The sequence below is a fragment of the Phyllopteryx taeniolatus genome, chromosome 10, assembly GCF_024500385.1.
Source record: "Phyllopteryx taeniolatus isolate TA_2022b chromosome 10, UOR_Ptae_1.2, whole genome shotgun sequence".
Taxonomy (NCBI): domain Eukaryota; kingdom Metazoa; phylum Chordata; class Actinopteri; order Syngnathiformes; family Syngnathidae; genus Phyllopteryx; species Phyllopteryx taeniolatus.
Window position 1 is genome coordinate 13,287,492 of NC_084511.1, and position 21,316 is coordinate 13,308,807.

At 40.7% G+C, this 21,316-nt stretch overlaps 1 protein-coding gene across 9 annotated transcripts in view; it reads left to right on the forward strand.

Moving 5' to 3' along the window:
• The window catches only part of reep2 (receptor accessory protein 2), a 108,443-nt gene that overhangs the window by 11,656 nt on the left and 75,471 nt on the right, over positions 1–21,316 (forward strand). For 7 of the 9 annotated variants that reach the window (XR_009790531.1, XR_009790529.1, XR_009790530.1 and 4 more), the window contains one exon: positions 1,698–1,861. Coding sequence is in view for 2 of the 9 variants with exons in the window: in XM_061788137.1 (XP_061644121.1) it covers positions 1,698–1,861; positions 2,311–2,379 (233 nt within the window). In the remaining 7 variants the exon portion in view is untranslated. Of the gene's footprint in view, positions 1–1,697; positions 1,862–2,310; positions 4,041–21,316 lie in introns of those variants that run through there. The other 2 variants (XM_061788137.1, XM_061788138.1) reach the window with 1 other exon arrangement.

Consider the following 21,316-nt stretch of genomic DNA (forward strand, 5'->3'; position numbering starts at 1 on the left):
CAAAGCATTAATCATTTTTAAATGAAACTCCTCAACAGACTTCAGCATGCTTTCTTGACACCAAGATGCCACCAAATGGTGCCAAAAAAATACTGACAGGCAAATTTGCAAATGCTGAATCGCAAATATGCGGCGGTTATTGTCTTGGGGGGGTCCCAATCCAATATCTGATAACGGTCTGTTGTCATAAAATAAAAACGAGTATCTGATTCTATCAGACTTGCTCTAAAATCTCTGATATAAGCACCCTTATACAAACGGTCCGTTCCAGGTGATCACAACAGCAGCATCTGCTAACATGCTAAGTAGCAAGGAGTAAGAGTGATGTCGGCCATGTGGCAGTGTTTTCCATTTTAGTCCAAAAAAGACATTGGTGTTCTGTTTTCCGCGGTGGCACAGAACCGGGCAAGTTTAAATCGACCAACTTCATTGCGCATTTGAAGCAGCGTCACAATAAACCGCATGTGAATTTTCTCTGTGAAGACCACAGAGGTGAAGACACACACCTCTTGCTCTCTCAAACAACCAATGCTGTGCGAAACACTTGCAAAGCATGGCAAGCTCCCCTGGTACGGGGTAAAAGGTGGGGTGACTAATGTCTTATTTAAATATTGAATTGCGCACGTTGAGGCCTCACTACATTATTCCTACCTGCCACGACACTGTCGGTAAAACTATATCACAGATTCATAAAGAAGTTCAAGATTGTATTTCCGCACATGGAGGAATCAAATGCTGTTCCCACAATATACTGACAGTAAAAAAAATAACTGAAGTGAATTGAATTGTTATTTTGCACTTTGCAAGTATAATTTGTATTTCTTTGATTTATTGAGGTTATTTTTGAGAGCTTAATTTCTTTTTATTTAGTCAATTGTAGAATATGCTTATGTTTAAGTTAATCATTGTGATTATGTTGCAATTTATATTTTTGTTTTTATGGCTTTTATTGAGGTTATTTTCCCACATGTTCTAATTGAATTTTTATTTATTTTATTCAATTGTAGTATATTATTCTTATCTTTAAGGTTAATTGATAATCAATGAATGGGTCAGGTTTTCCTCATACCTACTATTGCTGACTATTGTTCTCAGTTTGAGTAATATCACTTGATGGAAGCCTTTTGTAACATTCCATACTACAATGTATGATTCATGCTGATATCGCATTGGATCAATATCAGTATCGGCCAATAATCAAGGCTGCTATATCTGTGTCATATTGGAACTTAAAAAGTTGTATCGGGACACTCCTAATATTTTCTGTTGTGAAGGCTCCAGATAAGCCCATCACACATCACATCAACAGAAGTTTTAATTTAATATAAATACATTTTTAAGTGGCGGTCACATTTTGTTAATGTAAGGTGTTGAATTTCATTGAGGTCACCCTAAAAAGGTTCTTAAAATTCTTAACTGTGACTACTTTATGCCTGCAGATAGCCTGTGTGTTTATTATTTAGATTATTGTCATCGATCAAATAATTTGTTGGGCCAACATAATAGACTCCAACATTGAGGCACACAGGTAATCCGGTCATTACCTAAGGAGCCTGAAAGCCTTGTTGTTGAGTGTTGCTCCATTTGTTTGTGTATTATAAAATCACCGCAAAGCTTTGAAACTAGCATCACCAGTTTAAAATAGATCAAAGACATGCATACGTTTCTCATTACAGTTTTTCTGTACAAATCCACAGCTCGCTCTATGGCTCACACGTCCCTTGCAGATGAGATATCATCCCAACACAGCTCAGACCAATCAGATGCAAGAACTGAACACTCTGATGAGGATGCAGGAGAAAAGCCCCCCAAGCGGCCCACCACCACCAAGACAACCAAGAAACCTGCTGCAAAGACAGAGGTACACAAAATAAGATAACCACGGGCAATAAAGTAGAAAAAACAAAACACTCAGTCCTCACGCCACTGACACAGCTGTATAATGCGAAGGTGATTCACTGTGCGGATGCGCCTCACACAAATTCCTCATGGACCTCATTTTACTAAGACAAGGTCCATGAAGATGTTGGGTCAAATGATGTCATTGTCAAATGATTTGAGCTAGGTTCCTCGTCTCAGGAACGTCAGTTTGAGTCGAATCCCGGCTCTGCTTTAAAGGCCAGTTTAGATGGATTCATTGTATTTATTGTCAAGTGAAAATATTAGCCACAGTCTTAGTACAGGGGTTCTCGTGTGAGACTTGCGTTCTCATGCAATCCTGTAGCTTGTCCTACAACTTCACCAACTGTTCTTCTTTTCTTTTTCTTTTCTTTGTTCTCCTCTTTCCCATCCCGCTTCTCCCTTGGGAAGGCACAATGCAAGATAGTGAAGAAGGCACCAAAGAAAAAGACCACATCCAGTGCAGAGACACCCCCATGAGGGCCTCTATGTCTGCGGGCATACACTCTCTCCACCCACACCCTGACAGCAACCCCTCCTATGTCTGGTCTCCACATGAACACAAAAACATTAAGCACCAAATGCTGTCTGCATTTAGTTTTTGATGTTTCCCACTCTGTGGTTCTCTTAATTTGTCTCTCTGTGTAGTGAGCGTTCCCAATGGTTCTTATAAGCTTTTATTTAAAAGTTATATTCATGTTCTTTTCTCGTTTTAGATGTAGAGTGTGACTGTATTAGATGAGAAAGTAACTTGACCAGTATGTAGACTGACATGCATTAGGCAAGTAGCCCAAATTAAATATATGATTCCTACTTCTTCATATTTTTTAAATTGGCCCTGACCTGTGGGCCGCACAGCCAAGAGATTGTCCGCTTTAAGTGAATCTGGCTCAGCAAGCTCAGGTTCACCCTACAGCAATGGCTTCTTTCCTCAACAACTCCAATTGTGTACTGTAGTTGCAACCTTTTGCTGACTTCATTTTTGAGTTCTGAAGTTGGATGAACTTATGATCATTTGTCTGCTGGACTTGAATTCAGGAAAATGGCAGCGCGATAGTTCCTGTGTTGAGTTTGCATGCTCCACCTGTGCTTCTGTGGATTTTCTCCAAGTACTTTGGCTTCCTCCCACATTCCCAAAACATGCCTGTTAGGTTACTTGAAGACAGTAAATTGCCTATAGGTGGTAATGTTAGTGTGAATAGTTGTTTTTCTCTATGTGCCCTACTATTGGCTGGCAAGCAGTTCAGCTTCCACCAAAATGTTGCTGGAGTAGTCTCCAGCTCATACATGACTCCAATAAGGACATGCACTATAGAAAATAGAGAAGTGGAGCCATGCTATTTCCATTCATATCACTCGAATTGCTCAGCTGTGACTGCTGTTTTGTTATTTTTATTTGGCTCTTTAATGGCAGTTTTTTCTTCTCATCCCCTTTTGTTTTCTATCCGGAGAGAGTGTTGGGACTTGGCTGTGGTATTTCTGGTTCACAGGGCTCCACAGGTGTCCCACCAGGCCACCGCTCTATTGGGGTCTGTTTTCCTTGGGTGCTGGCTGCTCTAATGGGATTTTAAGCAAGATGCTGAAAGTGTGAAACAAGATGGAAGCAGTAGGGGGAGACAAAGTCCGCCTCTACCACTGATAATGTAAATAGAAAACGACTGTAAATATTGCGAGTTTGCTTGCCTTATCTTATTCTCTGGGCTTTCAGCTGTTTTCTTATCCAGCATTTTCAGGTAAATGTCTCGATCAAGTATAGTTTTAAAAGTGGAGGGTCATTTAGTTTCCAATTAAGTTTTTTTTTTTTTTTTTTTTTTTTTTTTTTTTTTAATAAACTGTGTTCAGAGACTTATTCATGTATTACACACAAAGACTATTCTAGACATGGCGACTTTTACACTTTGCTTCCCTGTAGAACCAGATTGACTGGAAAGTCTTGATGGCCCTACTGCTGGAATACTTTGAATAACAAAAAAATTTGTTTTCAAAATATTTATTGTTTACATTGTTTATAGTAGTATTGTACACCGATATGTATAGTTGTGCAAATTCTCAAAACTCCATGTGAATCACAAAGGTGTGTGTGTTGGAATGGTATCTTCATGTATCAGTATTAAAACTGCTAATAAAGGAGAATGGACGGACTTGTCATTTAATTTTTTTTATACATCTATTAAATGTAACTGAATTTCTATGTGGAGGTTAATGTTAGTATGATTAAAATAATCCGCATCCATTTAAATGTCATTAGTCTTTGCTGTATGTTGGTATGGTTTTAGTCTAACGGGCTCTGTTGTATAGTTTATTACTCTAAACCTGCATGACTAAGAACTTCGATGAGGGGGTCAGGGTTAATTCAGGTTAATTTAACCTGCATGAAGTAAATCTTGACTACAGCACTCGGCATCGATATGCTTGCATTTATGTGAAGAAGATAACAAAATTATTGTAAGGTTCCCTTGAATTTTAAAAGGCGTCCACTCAAGCTGCTGTCAGTAGTTCTTTGACAAAACTTATTTTTTTTCTGTATTTTTGTAACATTGAGGAAGCATGTCGCTCGCAGGTAGTCCTCAAATTACTTGCTATTTAAAAAATGGAAGCTGTATGGAACAAAGTATATCAGTTTATGGAAACTATTCATTCATTTTCTATACCTCATATCCTCACTGGGGTCGCAGGCGTCCTGGAGCCTATCCCAGCTATCTTTGGGGGACTGGTCGCCAGCCAATCGCAGGCAACATACAGTATAAACAAACAATCATTCGCACCTACAGGCAATTGAGTCTTCAATTAACCAACCATGCATGTTTTTAGAATGTGGGAGGAAACCAGAGTACCCAGAGAAAAGCCACACAGGCACGGGGAGAACATGCAAACTCCACACAGGCGAGGCCGGATTTGAACCCAGATTTTCAGAACTGCGAGGCAGATGTGCTAACCAGCAGAGATGGGAAGGAACACGCCACATTTACTCCGTTACATTTACTCATGCAACATTTTAGATAAATTGTACTTGTCAGAATAGTTTTAATGCATCATACTTTTTACTTTTATCCGAGTATCTATGTTGAGAAGAAGCGGTGCTCTTACTCTGTTGCAATAAGCTACATGCCGCTCGATACTTCAATTTATCACAAATTGAGTGCACGATCTATTTTTAGGCTTTTCATTTTCGACTTCTGCAAAGGGCGCGGTTGGTCCAATCAAATGTTACCACAGTGACGTTTGACTCAAGTTCCCCAATCAAACGACACAAGAAAGTCACATGTCCGCACACAAAGTCTTCTATTGGGCTTCGCGGCTCAATCACAGTGAGAAGTGACAGCCGCATGGTACTCGTGTTTACATTACAAACTACGAAAACAACAGCTTTAACACGCATTGTAGTTTTGTCACTGCCCAAACTTGGACATTTCAGCCCACTTCTAACTTGAGAAAACACCTTGCGCTAAGTTACAGTTGTTTTGACTTTGCATATGGCAACATTAGCCCTATTTTATTGTCACAAGCACATTTATACATGAGTTTTGGGAGTGCATCCTTATGCAACCAGATTAATTTTTTATTTTATTGAAACTTTATTTACCAGGTGAAAGACCAGTTAAAACAGAACATCTCTTTTGCAGTGATAACCTGCAGCAAGTTAAACTCCAAGTCACAAGTCAATCAGGTTTATTTCAGCTGTTTATTTACACATCCCCTCTCAAAAAGATACAAAAATGATTCGGTTGAGTTTTACAAATTCTAGGTCACATTAATGGTGGAAGTAGTTTTTAAATTATTTATCTTGGTCAAAATTATTTTACAAAACAAAAACCTGGCATTTGAAGAGGGGTGTGTAGACCTTTTATATCCGCTGCAGCTTTGTTCCTGCTTTTGTTATCTGCCTGGTCAGCTTACAGTATTGTGCTGTTGAACAAATAGAAACAATATAGTATAACCATTTCTTGGAGCTGAATTTGCCTTAATTTGTTATTTTACAAAGATTTTCTTTTATAAAGCTGTTATTTGTTTTAGATGAAGTGATATTGTTCGGTTATATCTGAATTTGCACACTCATATTTAATTTAGTTATTTTATTTGACGTTCATGCTCTGATTTAAAAAAATAAATAAATGAGAAGTTACTCAGTACTTGAGTAGATTTTTCACTGGGTACTTTCTTACTCTTACCCTAGTAATAATTTGGAGGACTATTTTTTGCATTTACTTGAGTCATTTAATTCCAAAGTAACAGTACACTTACTTGAGTACAATATTTGGCTACTCTGCACGCCTCTGCTAACCGGTCATCCACCGTGCCATGGAAACTACTGTACTGTAGATTATTAGTGTCAAACAATATGTAATGTATATTTTAAACACCTGGTGGCGCCATCAACCCTATAAAGACCAGCGAAGCCATCTGTTGTGCAGGAGTGTTCCAGTATGTAAACACTTATCAGAGAATTGTATGCCCATTTATGAGCCTTTCAAACCGGAGTATGCCATGTGGCGCTTGCGGTCCCTAAGGTCATGTCTTTTAACCCCAACATGGCTCGTCATGTGACCTTTGAGGGGCTGCTGAAGTGTAGCACCTCTGAGATATACGCTTCTCGACAGCTTATGTAACACGTCATCTAAATAAGGAAGACGTTTGTGTGTCTATTTAAACCACACGATATGCAAATGGATGCGTTTGAGAGGTTTATGTTGGTCAGAATGACTAATTGTCCTGCTTTGGTGAGTGTGTGGTCCATGTTAAACCAACATAAGAATCCAAATCCGAGTCAACTTTAATATCTATATATATATAGATATATATATCCATTTCTTGAACCGCTTACTAGGGTCACGGGCATGCTGGAGCCTATCCCAGCTGACTGGCGAAAGGCGGAATACACCCTGAACTGGTCACCAATCAGTCACAGGGCATATATATATACACACACACACAACCCCAATTCCAATGAAGTTGGGACATTGTGTTAATCATAAATAAAAACAGAATACAATGATTTGCAAATCATGTTCAACCTATATTTAATTGAATACACGACAAAGACATGATATTTAATGTTCAAACTGATAAACTTTGTTTTTAGCAAATAATCATTAACTTAGAATTTTATGGCTGCAACACGTTTAAAAAAAGCTGGGACAGGGTCATGTTTAGCACTGTGTCCACCTTTTCTTTTAACAACATTCAATAAACGTTTGGGAAGTGAGGACACTAATTGTTGAAGTTTTGTAGGTGGAATTCTTTCACATTCTCGCTTGATGTAGAAGCATCAGCTGTTCAATAGTCTGGGGTCTCCATTGTCATATTTTACGGTTCGTAATGCGCCACACATTTTCAATGGGAGACAGGTCTGGACTACAGGCAGGCCTGTCTAGTACCCGCACTCTATTACTACGAAGCCACGCTGTTGTAACACGTGCAGAATGTGGTTTGGCATTATCTTGCTGAAATAAGCAGAGGCGTCCGTGAAAAAGACGTTGCTTGGATGGCAGCATATGTTTCTCCAAAACCTGCATGTACCTTTCAGCATTAATGGTGCCTTAAGAGAGGTGTAAGTTACCCATGCCATTGGCACTAACACAGCCCCCATACCATCACAGATGCTGGCTTTTGAACTTTGCGTCCATAACAGTCCTGATGGTTCTTTTCCTCTTTGGACCACAGGACACAATGTCCACAATTTCCAAAAACAATTAGAAATGTGGACTCGTCGAACCACAGAATACTTTTCCACTTTTCATCAGTCAATCTTAGATGACCTCAGGCCCAGAGAAGCCAACAGTGTTTCTGGGTGTTGTTGATAAATGGCTTTTGCTTTGCATAGTAGAGTTTCAAGTTGCACTTACGGATGTCGCGCCAAACTGTATTTATTGACATTGGTTTTCTGAAGTGTTCCTGAGCACATGTGGTGATGTCCTTTACACATTGATGTCGGTTTTTGATGCAGTACCGCCTGAGGGATCGAAGGTCATGGGCATTCAATGTTGGCTTTCGGCCTTGCCACTTACATGCAGTGATTGCTCCAGATTCTCTGAACCTTTTGATGATGATATGGACCGTAGATGATGAAATCCCTAAATTATTTGCATTGTAGATTGAGGAACATTGTCTTTAAACTGTTTGATTATTTTCTCACACACTTGTTCACAAAGAGGTGAACCTCTTTGCTTGTGAATGACTGAGCAATTCAGGGAAGCTCCTTTTATACCCAATCATGGCACCCACCTGTTCCCAATTAGCCTGTTCACCTGTGGGATGTTCCAAACAGGTGTTTGATGAGCATTCCTCAACTTTCTCTGTCTTTTTTGCCACCTGTCCCAGCTTTTTGGGAACGTGTTGCAGCCATAAAATTCTAAGTTAATGATCATTTGCTAAAAACAATAAAGTTTATCGGGTTGAACATTAAATATCTTGTCTTTGTAGTGTATTCAATTAAATACAGGTTGAGCATGATTTACAAATCATTGTATTCTGTTTTTATTTATGTTTAACACAACGTCCCAACTTCATTGGAATTGGGGTTGTATATAAAATGCTAAAGCCCCTCTAAAATAGGCCCCGCTGTCGTCTACTATAGCTGGAAATGTTCGCGTCTGGCCATACCTTTTAACCAGCTACAGCATTATTTCCACTTACACAATATAAAGAGATACTTCAGTATTTATAAAAAAAAAATAAAATAAAAAAAAAAGAGCCTTTACAAAGATGCCAATGCCCAATTTTCAATCAGAGGTAATTAATTGATTAATGTTTGTTGTGAACAAAAGCCTTAATAAACATTAACTATACCGCTCTGATAGTATCAAAAAAGGTATTATTGGAATTGTAAAGCAGGAGTCTCAAACTTTGTCTTTTTGTTGAGGGCCACTTTGGAGTTATGGTTTCCCTCAGAGGTCAGTTATTACTGTGGAAACCATATGAATGTACTGTCACCTCATCATATTATTACATGTTAGAAAAATATATGCCTTTGCCCTTATTAAGTTTATTTAGAATTAATTATTTTGTAATTATAACATCATATATTTTATTTTAGTGCAAGTTTTAGAAAGTAGACATTGTTTCTCTCTCCCTCTTATATTGTACTATCACTTTAGACAAAGCAAGATGTCTGCTGGGGGAGGCAGTGACTTGAGGCAGATGATAACTGCCTGTTCATGTTTGTATATATGAGCTTGGCGGCTGTGGCTCAGTTGGTAGAGTGGGTCGTCAGTGACCGAAGGGTCGCCAGTTTGATTCCTGGCTCCGACTGCATGTCGAAGTGTCCTTGGGCAAGACACTGCACCCAAATTTGCTCCAAGTGGGCCTGGCAGCGCCTTGCATGGCAGCAGCTGCCCATTGATGTATGAATGTGTGTATGACTGGGTGAATGTCAGGCTTTGTAAAGCACTTTGGGCACTGTCATGTTGTAGATAAAGTGCTACATACTGTAAGTGCAGTCCATTCATCATTTGTCTCCTTGCATGTGAGGTTTACCTACTGTTGACACAATTGATTGTTTTTGAGATTAACAACAAATTCAAGTTGAAATCAAGTCATGGAAAAGTGTGAAATGTATTAGTGTAGAAATATTCAATTTAAGGAATTTAGTGAAAAAAAGTGCTCTGTATGCTTTGTAATGTCAGTTAAAAGTTAAGAAAAATAGTAATTTTACAACAGAGTTTCTCCCAAAATGAAAAGAGCAAACCTATATAGCAAGAAATGTGAGGTAGGCACACTTTATTTGCGTTAGTGGGCCACACGAAGTGATGCAGTGTGCCGTATCTTGCCCCCAGGCCTTGAGTTAGGCACCTGTTTTTTGATAAAGCACTTGTATTGCATCTCGTCAGATTGTGCAAGTGGTCAGAATGCTGCGATTCTTCGTGTTACTTTACGCAGACTCAGAGGCATCAGAGGAGAGAAATGTAACTTCTAGGCTCCTTTATTAGTTGTATAAATACATGTTTCAGCTTGTTGCAAACTTACTGTGCGTATATGATCTACTCCAGCAAGTTTTTCTTGCCACCCGGAATGTTTGTGAGCTGAACATGTTTCCCTTACTGACACACATGATGACTGCCTTCTTAACTGTCATTCCTCGACAGAGTTAGTTGTTAACGTGGATGACACACCGCCAACCGCCCTCTCTGAACTAAACATTGTTACTTCTTGCTTTGCCTTTGTAGCGCGTTTGTTTGCCTGGTCTCTGTCTCCACATTTTGTTATTCCTCTAAACTCTTTTATCTATTTCCATTTTCTCTCTTCAAGTGCAGCAATAGATAGGATGGCGAAGTATCCATAGCAACATGTTTGTGCGTGCGTGCGTGTGTAGCCTTTTGTCTGAGACACAATGTGGTAATTACCAGAGCTTACCTCTGCACTAATTAACCGTCGCTGTGGTAATTGGAGGGGGTCAAGTGAGCAGGAAGATTGGCTCACCTTCTGAGCAACATCTCCTGCATGCACCCCTCTTCCATTTCTCCTCCACTGACAACTTCACACCTCCTCTCTCCTTTTCATACCTGGCTGTCAGGCCAGCGCTCTCCTTGCGATGCAACATCTTCCTGTTGTCTGGGTTGGGGGTGTCATAAATTTCACTATTCTTTGGCTCTTGTCCTTAAAAAAAAAACCTAGCCACTCTCCCACCCTCGCCTGCTCCACTGGATTGGGCAGACAGACAACTGGCCACCAAGCAGGGGTGGAGCTTTTGACCTTCACAGCCTCCAGGAGCTTCCAACACCATCTGATTAGCTCACCTTAGAAAACCATTTATGTTATTCTGTGCCTTTAGATGACAGTGATATATATACACAGGCTTATTCTGAGCAATACGTAGTTCTAAAAGTAGCTGTAAAGTGAAAATGTCTTCTAAATTTGACACACAATAGAAAAGTGGTGTTAATAGCCCTGCCAAATCTGAATGATTTGAAAAAAATCGTCAAGTAAAATAAATCTGCTCTTTCCATTCTGGGCCTGTCCGCTGAATGCGTTGAAACCACGCTCTGCTCAACTGTCAATAAAATACCACTACTAGGACCTGACAAAATGATTGCTACCTAATATAAAATCCTTCTATAGGTAATGTCTATACATACTGTAAAATACGGTATATCAGTTTAAAGCCTCCTGTGTATTAAATATATCCCAACGGGTTGTCGCGCGACTGTTCCACGCAGCGACAACAAGGCGCAACCCAAACCCCGGTCCAGACACTAGCGGTCAAGTCGGACATAAAAATAAAATGCATGACGTCCACACACTCAATGCCGACAACGAGGCGCTCTAAAGTGGGCGCTCCAGCAGACCATCCAAAGGGTGGAGGCATAGCTTGCTAGCTAACTGCAGGTCGCAGTTGCGCCAGATAACCGCTGATGCAGACAAAGCCACTCAAGTTCTTATAAAGTGCAGGGGACCGTGACTCATGCAGGGGCCCAAGTGTGTCATTAGGCCCTGTTTTAGCCACGCCTCAAAAATTCAGGAAAACTAAACGGCTATATGATTATACGGCCTGAACAAAATACAAACAATGCGAAAAAAACGGAAAAACACGCACATGTATTGACACAACTTATATTTTTTACACCTCATGACTAACAAATGGCCTCTTTTTTCATGTTTTTGTTTAAATATTAATTCATTGTCAGGCACTGGCGTATTTCTCACCGAGTGGTGCTAACATCATGGCTAAACTACCTCTGTTTTGTAACTAGGTTTATGTTATTATGCTGAATTCAAGGCATCATTGACATTGTAGATCAAAACTTCCTGTTGTGTATCTAATTGTTTCTTTTCTGGTAATTACACGGTTGTAGCTGTCACTGTACAGTTGTCACTACTAGTTAGTGGAGGGTTAGCATGTCAAAGGGTTTGTGCCGTTAGTTCGACAGTTAGCTAGTTAGCGTGTCCCTATGGGCTTTTGCTGTTAGTTGTCCACTCTGTCAGACATTTCATAAAATGGTGGGCAGAGGACAGAAGAGGTACAGGGGGCAGAGAGTTTAGATTCCTGAAAGCCTGATGAATAAAACTGTCTTTGTGTCGACAGACTCTTCAGGCAGCAGACTGAAGAGGCTGTGTGACGGATTGGTGGCATCCCCCCCTATGCGGAGGGCTTTGCGGGTGAGGCGGGTGCTGTAAATGTCCTGCAGGGAGGAAAGAGAGGTTCCGATGATCTTCTCAGCCGCCCTCACTATGCGATGGAGAGTCTTGTGGCGGCATGCGGTGCAGGATCCGTACCACACAGTGATGCAGTTGATTAAGATGCTCTCTATAGTCCCTCTGTAGAACATCACATGATGGGGTCGCAGCTCTGGCTCTTCTCAGCTTGCGCAGGAAGTAGAAACGCTGGTGAGCTTTCTTGGTCAGTGATGAGGTGCTGCTGGTCCAGGAGAGGTCCTCGGTTATGTGAAGTTGGTGCTGCACACACTCTCCACCGCAGCACCGTTGATGTTCAGGGGAGCATGCTGGGAGTGCGCTCTCCTGAAGTCCACACCAATCTCCTTGGTTTTTTTCCACATTCAGGGAGAGATTGTTGTCCGTGCACTACCCGGCCAGGCAGCTCACTTCACTCCTGTAGTCTGTCTCGTCCCTGTTGCTGATGAGACCCACCACAGTTGTGTCGTCTGTTAACTTGATGAAGAGGTTGGAGCTGTATGTCGGTGTGCAGTCATAGGTCAGCAGGGTGAAGAGGAGGGGGCTCAACACACAACCTTGAGGGGCCCCCGTGTTCAGAGTGATGGTGCTGGATCTGTTGCTGCCGACCCGTACTGCCTGCGGTCTCCCTGTCAGAAAGTCCAGCAGCCAGTTGCACATCGAAGTGTTGAGCACCAGCTGGTCCAGTTTGTAGATCAGTTGTTGAAGGATGGTGATATTGAATGCTGAATGCTATGAACAGCATTCTGACATATGAGTCCTTAGAGTCCAGGTGTGTGAGGGCGGCGGAGACGGCGTCATTGGTTGACCGGGTGGACCGATATGTAAACTGGAATGGGTCCAAGGGGTGGTGGGGGACTTGACGTGGGGAGCATGACTAGCCGCTCGAAGCACTTCATCAGGATGGGAGTGAGCGCTACCGGACGGTAGTAATTGAGGCTGGAGGGAGACGACTTCTTCGGGACCGGGATGATGGTGGTGGCTTTGAAGCACGTGGGAAGAACACCCTGACTCAATTAGGTGTTGAAGATGTCCGTGAAGACATCTGTGAGTTCAGCTGCAAAGTCCCTCAGAACATGACCAGGTATGTTGTCTGGGCCCGGGGCCTTTTGTGTTTTGATCCTATCGAGAGATCTTTTCACGCTGTCCCAGGTCAGTGTCAGCACTTGGTCACCAGGAGTCTTGTGTGCAGGGGTGCTGTTGTGTGCCTCAAAGCGAGCAAAGAAGTCAATCAGCTCATTTAGCAGAGAGGTGGAGCTGTTGCAGTTCTGTGGTGAGGGTTTATACTCCGTAATGGTCTGAATACCTCCCCAAAGACTCCTGGTGTCACTGCTGTCACTGAAGCGGTAGGCGATCTTCCTGGAGTACTCCCTCTTGGCCTCCCTGATGCCATGGGACAGATTGGCCCAGGCTGTCCTCAGGCCCTCCTCATCCCCAGACCTAACATCAATTAAAATAAATACAGTAACTCTATTTTTATATAGTTTGACATAAACCAAAATCCTCTGGTGCAGTGGAAACTACATTTAATTATTGTATAATCACTTTTAGTGTCACTATTTACTGTATTGTATGTGGTAAATACGGTAACTGTAGAATTTACAGGAATGTCTTAGGGTGCAGCGCTAGCATGTCTATAGTTGTCGTTGCTAGGTAACCATCTGGTTATTGCGACTACAGTTATTATCCGATTATGTATTCCTATAAATGGAAGGCTGTTCATTACAGCACAGACGTGTATAAATGTAATGTCATTTGATTGGTCTACTTTAGTGCAGTAGTGAGCAAGGTAAACAGTCCTGCCAGACATACAGTTAGGGTCATTTATTATTGTCAAGCCCAGTTATGCTGTAGTATAGCCTACATTAGTCAATTTCTTTTGTTAACATTTAGATCAATCTGTGTTAGTGCTGGGCGATTAATTGATTAGTATCATTTCATTTGAATTTATTGTGTATTATATATTGCAAGCGCAGCAAGACCTTTAACAAAAGACCCTCTTGAACAGCAGAACTTGTAACCTACTGTACAGATTTATTTTACACATAATTCTTTAATACAAAACTTCATATTAAGAATATTAGTGTTGTTCGCAGTCTTTCTGGTGGCGTGTGTTCATTTTGACTGAGATGAGACTAAATGATCCTGACAAGTGTTCTGTAAATTGACTGTCTGTTGTACTAGAGCGGCTCCAACTACCGGAGACAAATTCCTTGTGTGTTTTGGACATACTTGGCAAATAAAGATGATTCTGATTCTGATTCTGATTCTGATTCTGACAACATATTCAGAATGTTCCTGAGACGTGATGATAGGGATTTGCATCACTGAATAAATCATTCAACCCAGGACTTTCAGTACTAAGACGAGGTTTGCCATGTTTCTGCTGTCTTTCTGACGAAGCGCACGATGTTCTCAAGGTGTGCGCTACTCTCCATGCATCCCTTACTTCTCTTGTCCCATCCTCTCTGTCCCTCTCTGGGGCTTCGGAATTCCGCTCATCTTTCTTGTTCTTCAGGCTCACAAAAATAAATCCATCTGCCCTTTAGAGGAAAGAGTAAAAAGTAGTCTGGTGGCTTAAATCAGACAGCAGGATGGATAGAAGTCCTTAGGAAAGACAAAAAAAAATGGAGGTGGAAAAAGGAAGTGTTTACAGGAGCAATGAGGTGAGGAAACGTTGAAATATTTGCTGATGGAGACGAGGGAAGCGCTGACATTACATGTGGTGAAGAAGAGGGTGTTAAAAGAGAGGTCAGGAGTGAGTGATAAATGTTGAGGGGTTACAATGAAAAAGGGTACAGGAGGGACAAAAGCTCAGACTGATGAGGTAGAGGATAGATAGAGCGAGCGAAGGGCAGGCTGAAAGACGTGAGCAATGAGTCGGTGGAGTTTTGACATCGATACCTTTAGTGGGGTTTGTGTTCACAGAGAATGGACGCACACACGTAAACACACACACACGCACACACACACACACACAGAGTTGCAGCTGCGGTAGTGCTGCTCTCCTTGGTGCTGAACCCAAAGTGAGCGGAGCATCGCAAGGCAGGATGCTGCAGTCGTCCTCTGCTGTTCTCCATATGGAGAGACTCTTGTCAGAACAAGAACACTGAGGCTAAGTGGGGAGTGGTGGGGGTCTATATTTAACCACTCATAGTTTATTAATGAGCTGGTGTTTAGTCAGACCTGGGGTGCTGTTTAATGTATGATGACAACGTTGCTCTCAGGGGACCTTTCCCATCCTCCTCGCCTTGCGTTTTACATAACCGAGACAGATTTAAGGTGGTGGTGGGGGGTAGGCACTGTTGCCATGCGTGGGGTTACGGGGGGTGAATTCCGGGTTGGAAATTTTCTGCATTACACGCACAGACAAGAGGATATCCTCTCCCCGGAGTGCTTTCCACACAGGGAGGTTTAACAAGGGGCCACACCGAAGTTCCCATCTCTTCCTAATGCTGCGAGCGATCCAGAAATGTTGCTGTAAGACCTTTTGATATTGTATGCATGCATACTTTCCACGAACAAAGCCAACTAAGTGTAACTTGCCTTAAGTCGCTGGCTAGATTTCAAATAGACATGGATATTCCAAAAATGAGATCAATTGTCCCATCTTAAAGAAATTCTTTATACATCTGGACACAATTCTAAAGAAATTACAATATGCTTTTTTTCCCCCCACAATTCAGAACAGTTCCAAATATCGAATGTTAATGTTAACACTCGAGTTGAAATCACAATGTTTGTAATAAAACATCTAACTCTCACCTCAAATCTGTCACGTGCACATACATTTCTCACATATATAAAAACCTTCTCAAATACAGCAAAAAACCCATTCAGACCAAAAGAAAACTTAAAAAACGTATCACGCTCACCAAAAGACCACTCACATGCGCAAAAAAACTCTCACTCACACCAAAAACCCTTCTCACACAGGAAAAACCTCTCTACACCCAAAACTCTCAAATCCAACTCTCATTCAGACCAAAACAATCTCTCACAAAAACCCCAAAACTCTCACTCACAAAAAAAACGAAATATACCTCTCACACTCTGAAAAACTCTCTCACTCACACAAAACCTCTCATACATTTACATACACCAAAACACCTCTCAATCACATAAAAAACTTTCACACAACAAAAAAGTTTTAAATACGCCCAAAGAACTCAAAACACTCAAGACTCTTACACTAACCGAAAAAACCCTCTCACACTCCCCACAACATCGCTCGCATACACCAAGTTTATTTGTTTTTGGTAAGAGAGCATGTGTGAGAGGATTTTATAATCATGTGAGCAGTAAATTTTATGTCTCACCTGCACACGCTGATATGCACATAGACACACACCCACGCATGGTCGTGCCTGTTGTCGTCTGAGCGCTCAGACAGTGAATGAGGGAATCCTGCAGTCGCCTTTGAGAGACACGCACTCATCGTGAGCTGCCTGGGACGGCCTCACGCACAGGGTGAACAATAAAAATAAACCAATTCCCCCCCCTCCCCCGCCAGGATAACACACACACACACATATACACCCACCCACACCCACGCGTGTACACACACATAAGAACAAGAGGTTGTGAGTCACAATAACTCCACTGAGCTTCAACGTGTCGACAGAGAGGGTGGCAAAGAAAAAGAGCAGTTAAAAAACATTAAAAGCAACATAAAGGAGCAGTGATCGCTCAGGTGTTGGCTCTTTATAAGATACACTCTGGCTTAATTGTAGCATAAATGCATAATAATGTAACATCAAGCCAAATTTAATTAACATTCCAATAAGTGCTTTAATAAGGCCGGGGATACAACAAGGACTTTAATTTGCATGACAGACACAAACAGCATGCAGCTTGTTGAAGAGGGCGCTACCAACCAGGAAACATAAACATGAAGACAATTTGGTAGATAACGGAACAAATGATTCACAGTGTTCCACAAAACCCAGCAGACAAATGGTAGTATTAACACACTGAAGTGTTTGAGTGCGAGCTTAACAAATGGGCATTAAACAGGTGTAAGAATAAAATTGCGCTTACCAAGCGAAGCGGAAAAGCACAGCCACTGAAATAAAAATAGAGAGTTGCTCTTTGAAAATGAACTCTCACTGATTTCCATTTTATTCATTTAATAAAAAAAATACTTTTTAGACTACTTTGTCCATATAAATTTTTGGAATGTGATAGTATTGGTTGCCATTGTATCTAGGATACCACAGTGGGCAAGCAAGCCTATCTGTGTGCCAGAGATTTAACAAAAATAATAATTCTAAAAATTGGAATATAATTATACTAATTAGATTAATACAATAAAATCAATAAATAGATTATATAATAATAATACCCCGCCTCCTGCCCGATGATAGCTGGGATAGGCTCCAGCACGCCCGCGACCCTAGTGAGGAGAAGCGGCTCAGAAAATGGATGGATGGATGTTAGCCGAACTTGTTTTCATTGCAGGCCACATCGTAGTTACGTTCGCCGTCAGGTGGTCAGTTACAATGGTGACACCACATAAACAGGGGCGCGCGTAACAATTTTGGTGTGGTTCTCAAATGAGCATCAGAGGTTGTTGCTTGGTGCTCATTTTTTACATGACCCACCGACCTCACTCGATGAACTTTTGTCTGTTTGTAGACATCAATCCCATCGGTTACTTACTTATTTTCTGTCCAAATAAAGGAATACAACTTTGTTTTGTTTAATGACCTTATAAGTGTTTTTTATAAGTGTTGTTGATGAAAATATTATCCAGGAAAGTGCTATTTTTCTTCTTTAAAGCACATTGAAACCAGAACCAGTCATGTCACTTTACTCTCCGCATACAAAGTGAGTGTTTTGACATCGAACTGCCAACCTCTCCCTTTGAAGCCAACAACTGCCTTTGATCTTATATCTCCTGCCACTCCGTTTAAGATACTCGCCCGTGGTGAAGGTCTCCCTCTTGTGGGTCACCGCAACATTTTAGATTTTTGGGAGGCTGGAACTTATTAGCTAAAGGCACTTCCATTCATTTCAATAGGAAAATATGAATTTCGATACGAGTGTTTTGAGTTAGGAGCATGGTCACAGAACAAATTAAAGTCGGCGATGTCAAGCATATAAATAAGTTGAAATCAAACAATGTATAAAATATGATATGTAGACCATATAAATACTTTAAACTATGTTACTATAGGTGCCAAGTGATGTGTTTGAAGTTTTTTTGTCCCTTTGAAGATGTTTTGACTATTACACATTCCAGTTTGTATTCCAGTGTTGATAAGTCCATTATTTATCTTTATATAACATCTGCTTTCTTGTGTGTGTGTGTATGTGTGTGTAGGAGGTGTATAGTGTAGAGAAGAGCCTTTGAATGTACATTTACGTAAGAGTTTCTACTTTTCCATGTCATCGGGAAAGCCCTTTATCGCCCACATCCGCTGCTTCAGTAGGTTAGTCCGTTAACACACACACACACACACACACACACACACACACACACTGCAACTACTGCATGCGCTGAATAATGAAATGTGACCTTTTTGATATGGCTTCGTGAATATTGCATTGTCAATCTAACTTTAATGGGTTTTTCTTCAACGTAATCTTTATAGTTTTATGGGTTGGTCGCCGCAACACAAACAAAACTAAATCCTGAAAAGCTTTTCCTCTTTTGGAGGATTTATAGGCTACTTATAAAAATGATATAGATATGCATATTGCTGGCGTAGGGTGTAATCCTTGTACTATATCTCCAAAACCGTCACTTTTCAGGAAACCCCCCATTGACATTGCATCGTCAAAGACAGCAAGCCATTTTCAACCCCTAGGATTGCTCAATAATTTCTAAAAATTACAAACCCTTGTGGGACTGACCAATACTATCGATTTGTGAAAAAATATGACACTGACCCAATTTGTACGTATAGGTTTTGGCGGGACGGCATACTGTACTCTGTATAGCGCTTCTCTAATTTAAAGTGCTTGGAAGTGTTGTGTCATTTAAATGAATCTGTAGTATAGTTGTAACAATCTGCCTCTACATAATTTCTTTATGGTACAAACTACTTTCGCAGTGTGCAGTGAGTGATTCATAAAAACATGGCGCACTAAGAGGGGGCAGCTCCGTGAATAATACATGTTTTACCTGCTTTTCCATCTAGGTGTTGTTGTTTACTCTGATATGAAGCCTGTTACAACAAGGGAAGCCCTTTGTGCATGCATGTGTACGCATGTTTGCTTTTGTAATGAGGTTGTTAGTTACTGGGGGGAAATGCCCAAGGGCTAACCTCCACCCACTCAGCATTTCTGGGTGTGATTACACTGATTCAGTATGTCTCCCTCGCTAGAGAGTGCGTGTTTGGGTGTTTTAAGGGTTATAGTCACCTCTTTGAACAGATCTGCCACCATGTTTCCCAAACTGCCTTGCTGCATTTACAGTAAAATGAATGGTTCAAAGTTTCAATTGACAAGGATGGTACATGGATAAGGATCATATTTCTATTCTTCCAGCTTTAGGACTTCAGTGCTGCCTTGTGATACGAGTGACTTTGATTTTTATTTTTTGTTTTGCTTTGAATTGCGAGCAAAGATTTGAGATATGAGTGCTGTATCGTCCCATTGAACTCAACTCACTTTACACCAAACAGCAGTATGGCCGATAATGAAGAATTCTTTAAAAAAAGAGAGGCTTGTAGCTCTTTATTGCTGCTTCCACTTGAACTTTACTCTTCAACTAAACATAAAACAAAAAGAATTACACGTTGTGTATTTAAAATAACCACATAGCTTTTCTTTAGATAAGTTCGTTTGGCATGATGCTAACAAACAATGCAAAACGCCAAAGGCGGGTTAACGAATAGCATCGGTGTCGCAGTGTTATAACCCTCTACGCCAGGGGTGTCAAACTCAAGTTCATGGTGGGCCAAAATTAAAATTTGGGACAACGTCGTGGGCCAAACTCAATATTTAATGAAAAATCACTTTCCCCTTCCTGCATAAATGTAGCATTAAAGTTTATCATTAACAACAAACTTAAATTTTGCTTAAACACTGAATCTGGAATAAACAAACTTTAATATTATAAACAAAAGAAATCAAATTTGCGATAAAAGACATCAGTGGTATTTGTTTGCTGTTTTATATTTAAATAGATAACATGAATTCTTCTGACTCTCCATCTTCTATTTATCTATCTCCAACTACCTTTCTTTTTGATGTAAATCTTTTTTCAAAGGCCAACAACAAAACAACCCCACAAAATAAGAATGTCCTTCAATAAAAATCCAAACTTCAAACTATTAACAGTCCCTGCCTAGGAGTTGATAAAAGGCATTAAAAAAAAAAAAAAAAACATTAATTCAATGATGTTATATTCTTTGTTACAGCCACGTTGCTCCGCACACGACAAACAATCTGCCTCCCACCTGTCTTGGAAGTTAACATTTTTCCATCTTTTGTTTGGCCATTTTTGGGAAGGGGAAGTGCAAATTTGCTCGAGGAGACTGGTAGCATAGTTGGTAACGACTGCAACAGAAGGGCAAGGGGCGCTCGCCGGTCTAGACTGATGGGCCAACACACGAGCAAAGCATTCTGGGATTTGTAATATTAGTGGCGCATCTGCTATATACTGGCGAGCCAGCTCTAATACACATTTGATATGGTCTTGTGGGCCAAATATAATTACATTGTGGGCCAAATTTGGCCCCCGGGCCGGAGTTTGACATATACGCTCTACGCGATGGATAGTTGAACACAAAGGGTGGAGCAACACAAGTAGACAGTAAATATAACAATACTTATTCATATATTCTCTATCCTCCGGAAGAACAACTAATATTACTGTTGCTTACTGAGGAGTTTTGACTGGCCCCATGTGCATCTGTGTGCTTGTATTACACGGCCCCCAGATGGCCAAGGTGTGCACACCAGAAGGAGCAACACAATGTTGATTGAACTGAAGGAAAAAAATTGGCAAAAACTCTACAGCTGTATGTTTGTATGAAGTATAATATGGGGTACTATTCTTATTAAAAATACATTACAAAAATGTGTGGGGGGGTTGAATTGGTTTAATAGCATTTCCATTCATTTCAATGGGGAAAGATGGTTTGAGATACACATGTGTTGAGTTACGAGCAGGAGCAAGGACTGAATTAAACTCAAATCTCTTAATTCAGGATCATTTCAAAACTCATAACAACTCGTTTAAACTTAAAAAAAAATTCAGTACAGGCTTTTTTTTTTTTTTTTTTTTTTAAACTTTTCCTGTACAGTACATTCTTTTACTTCAAGTTCATTACATTTTTTA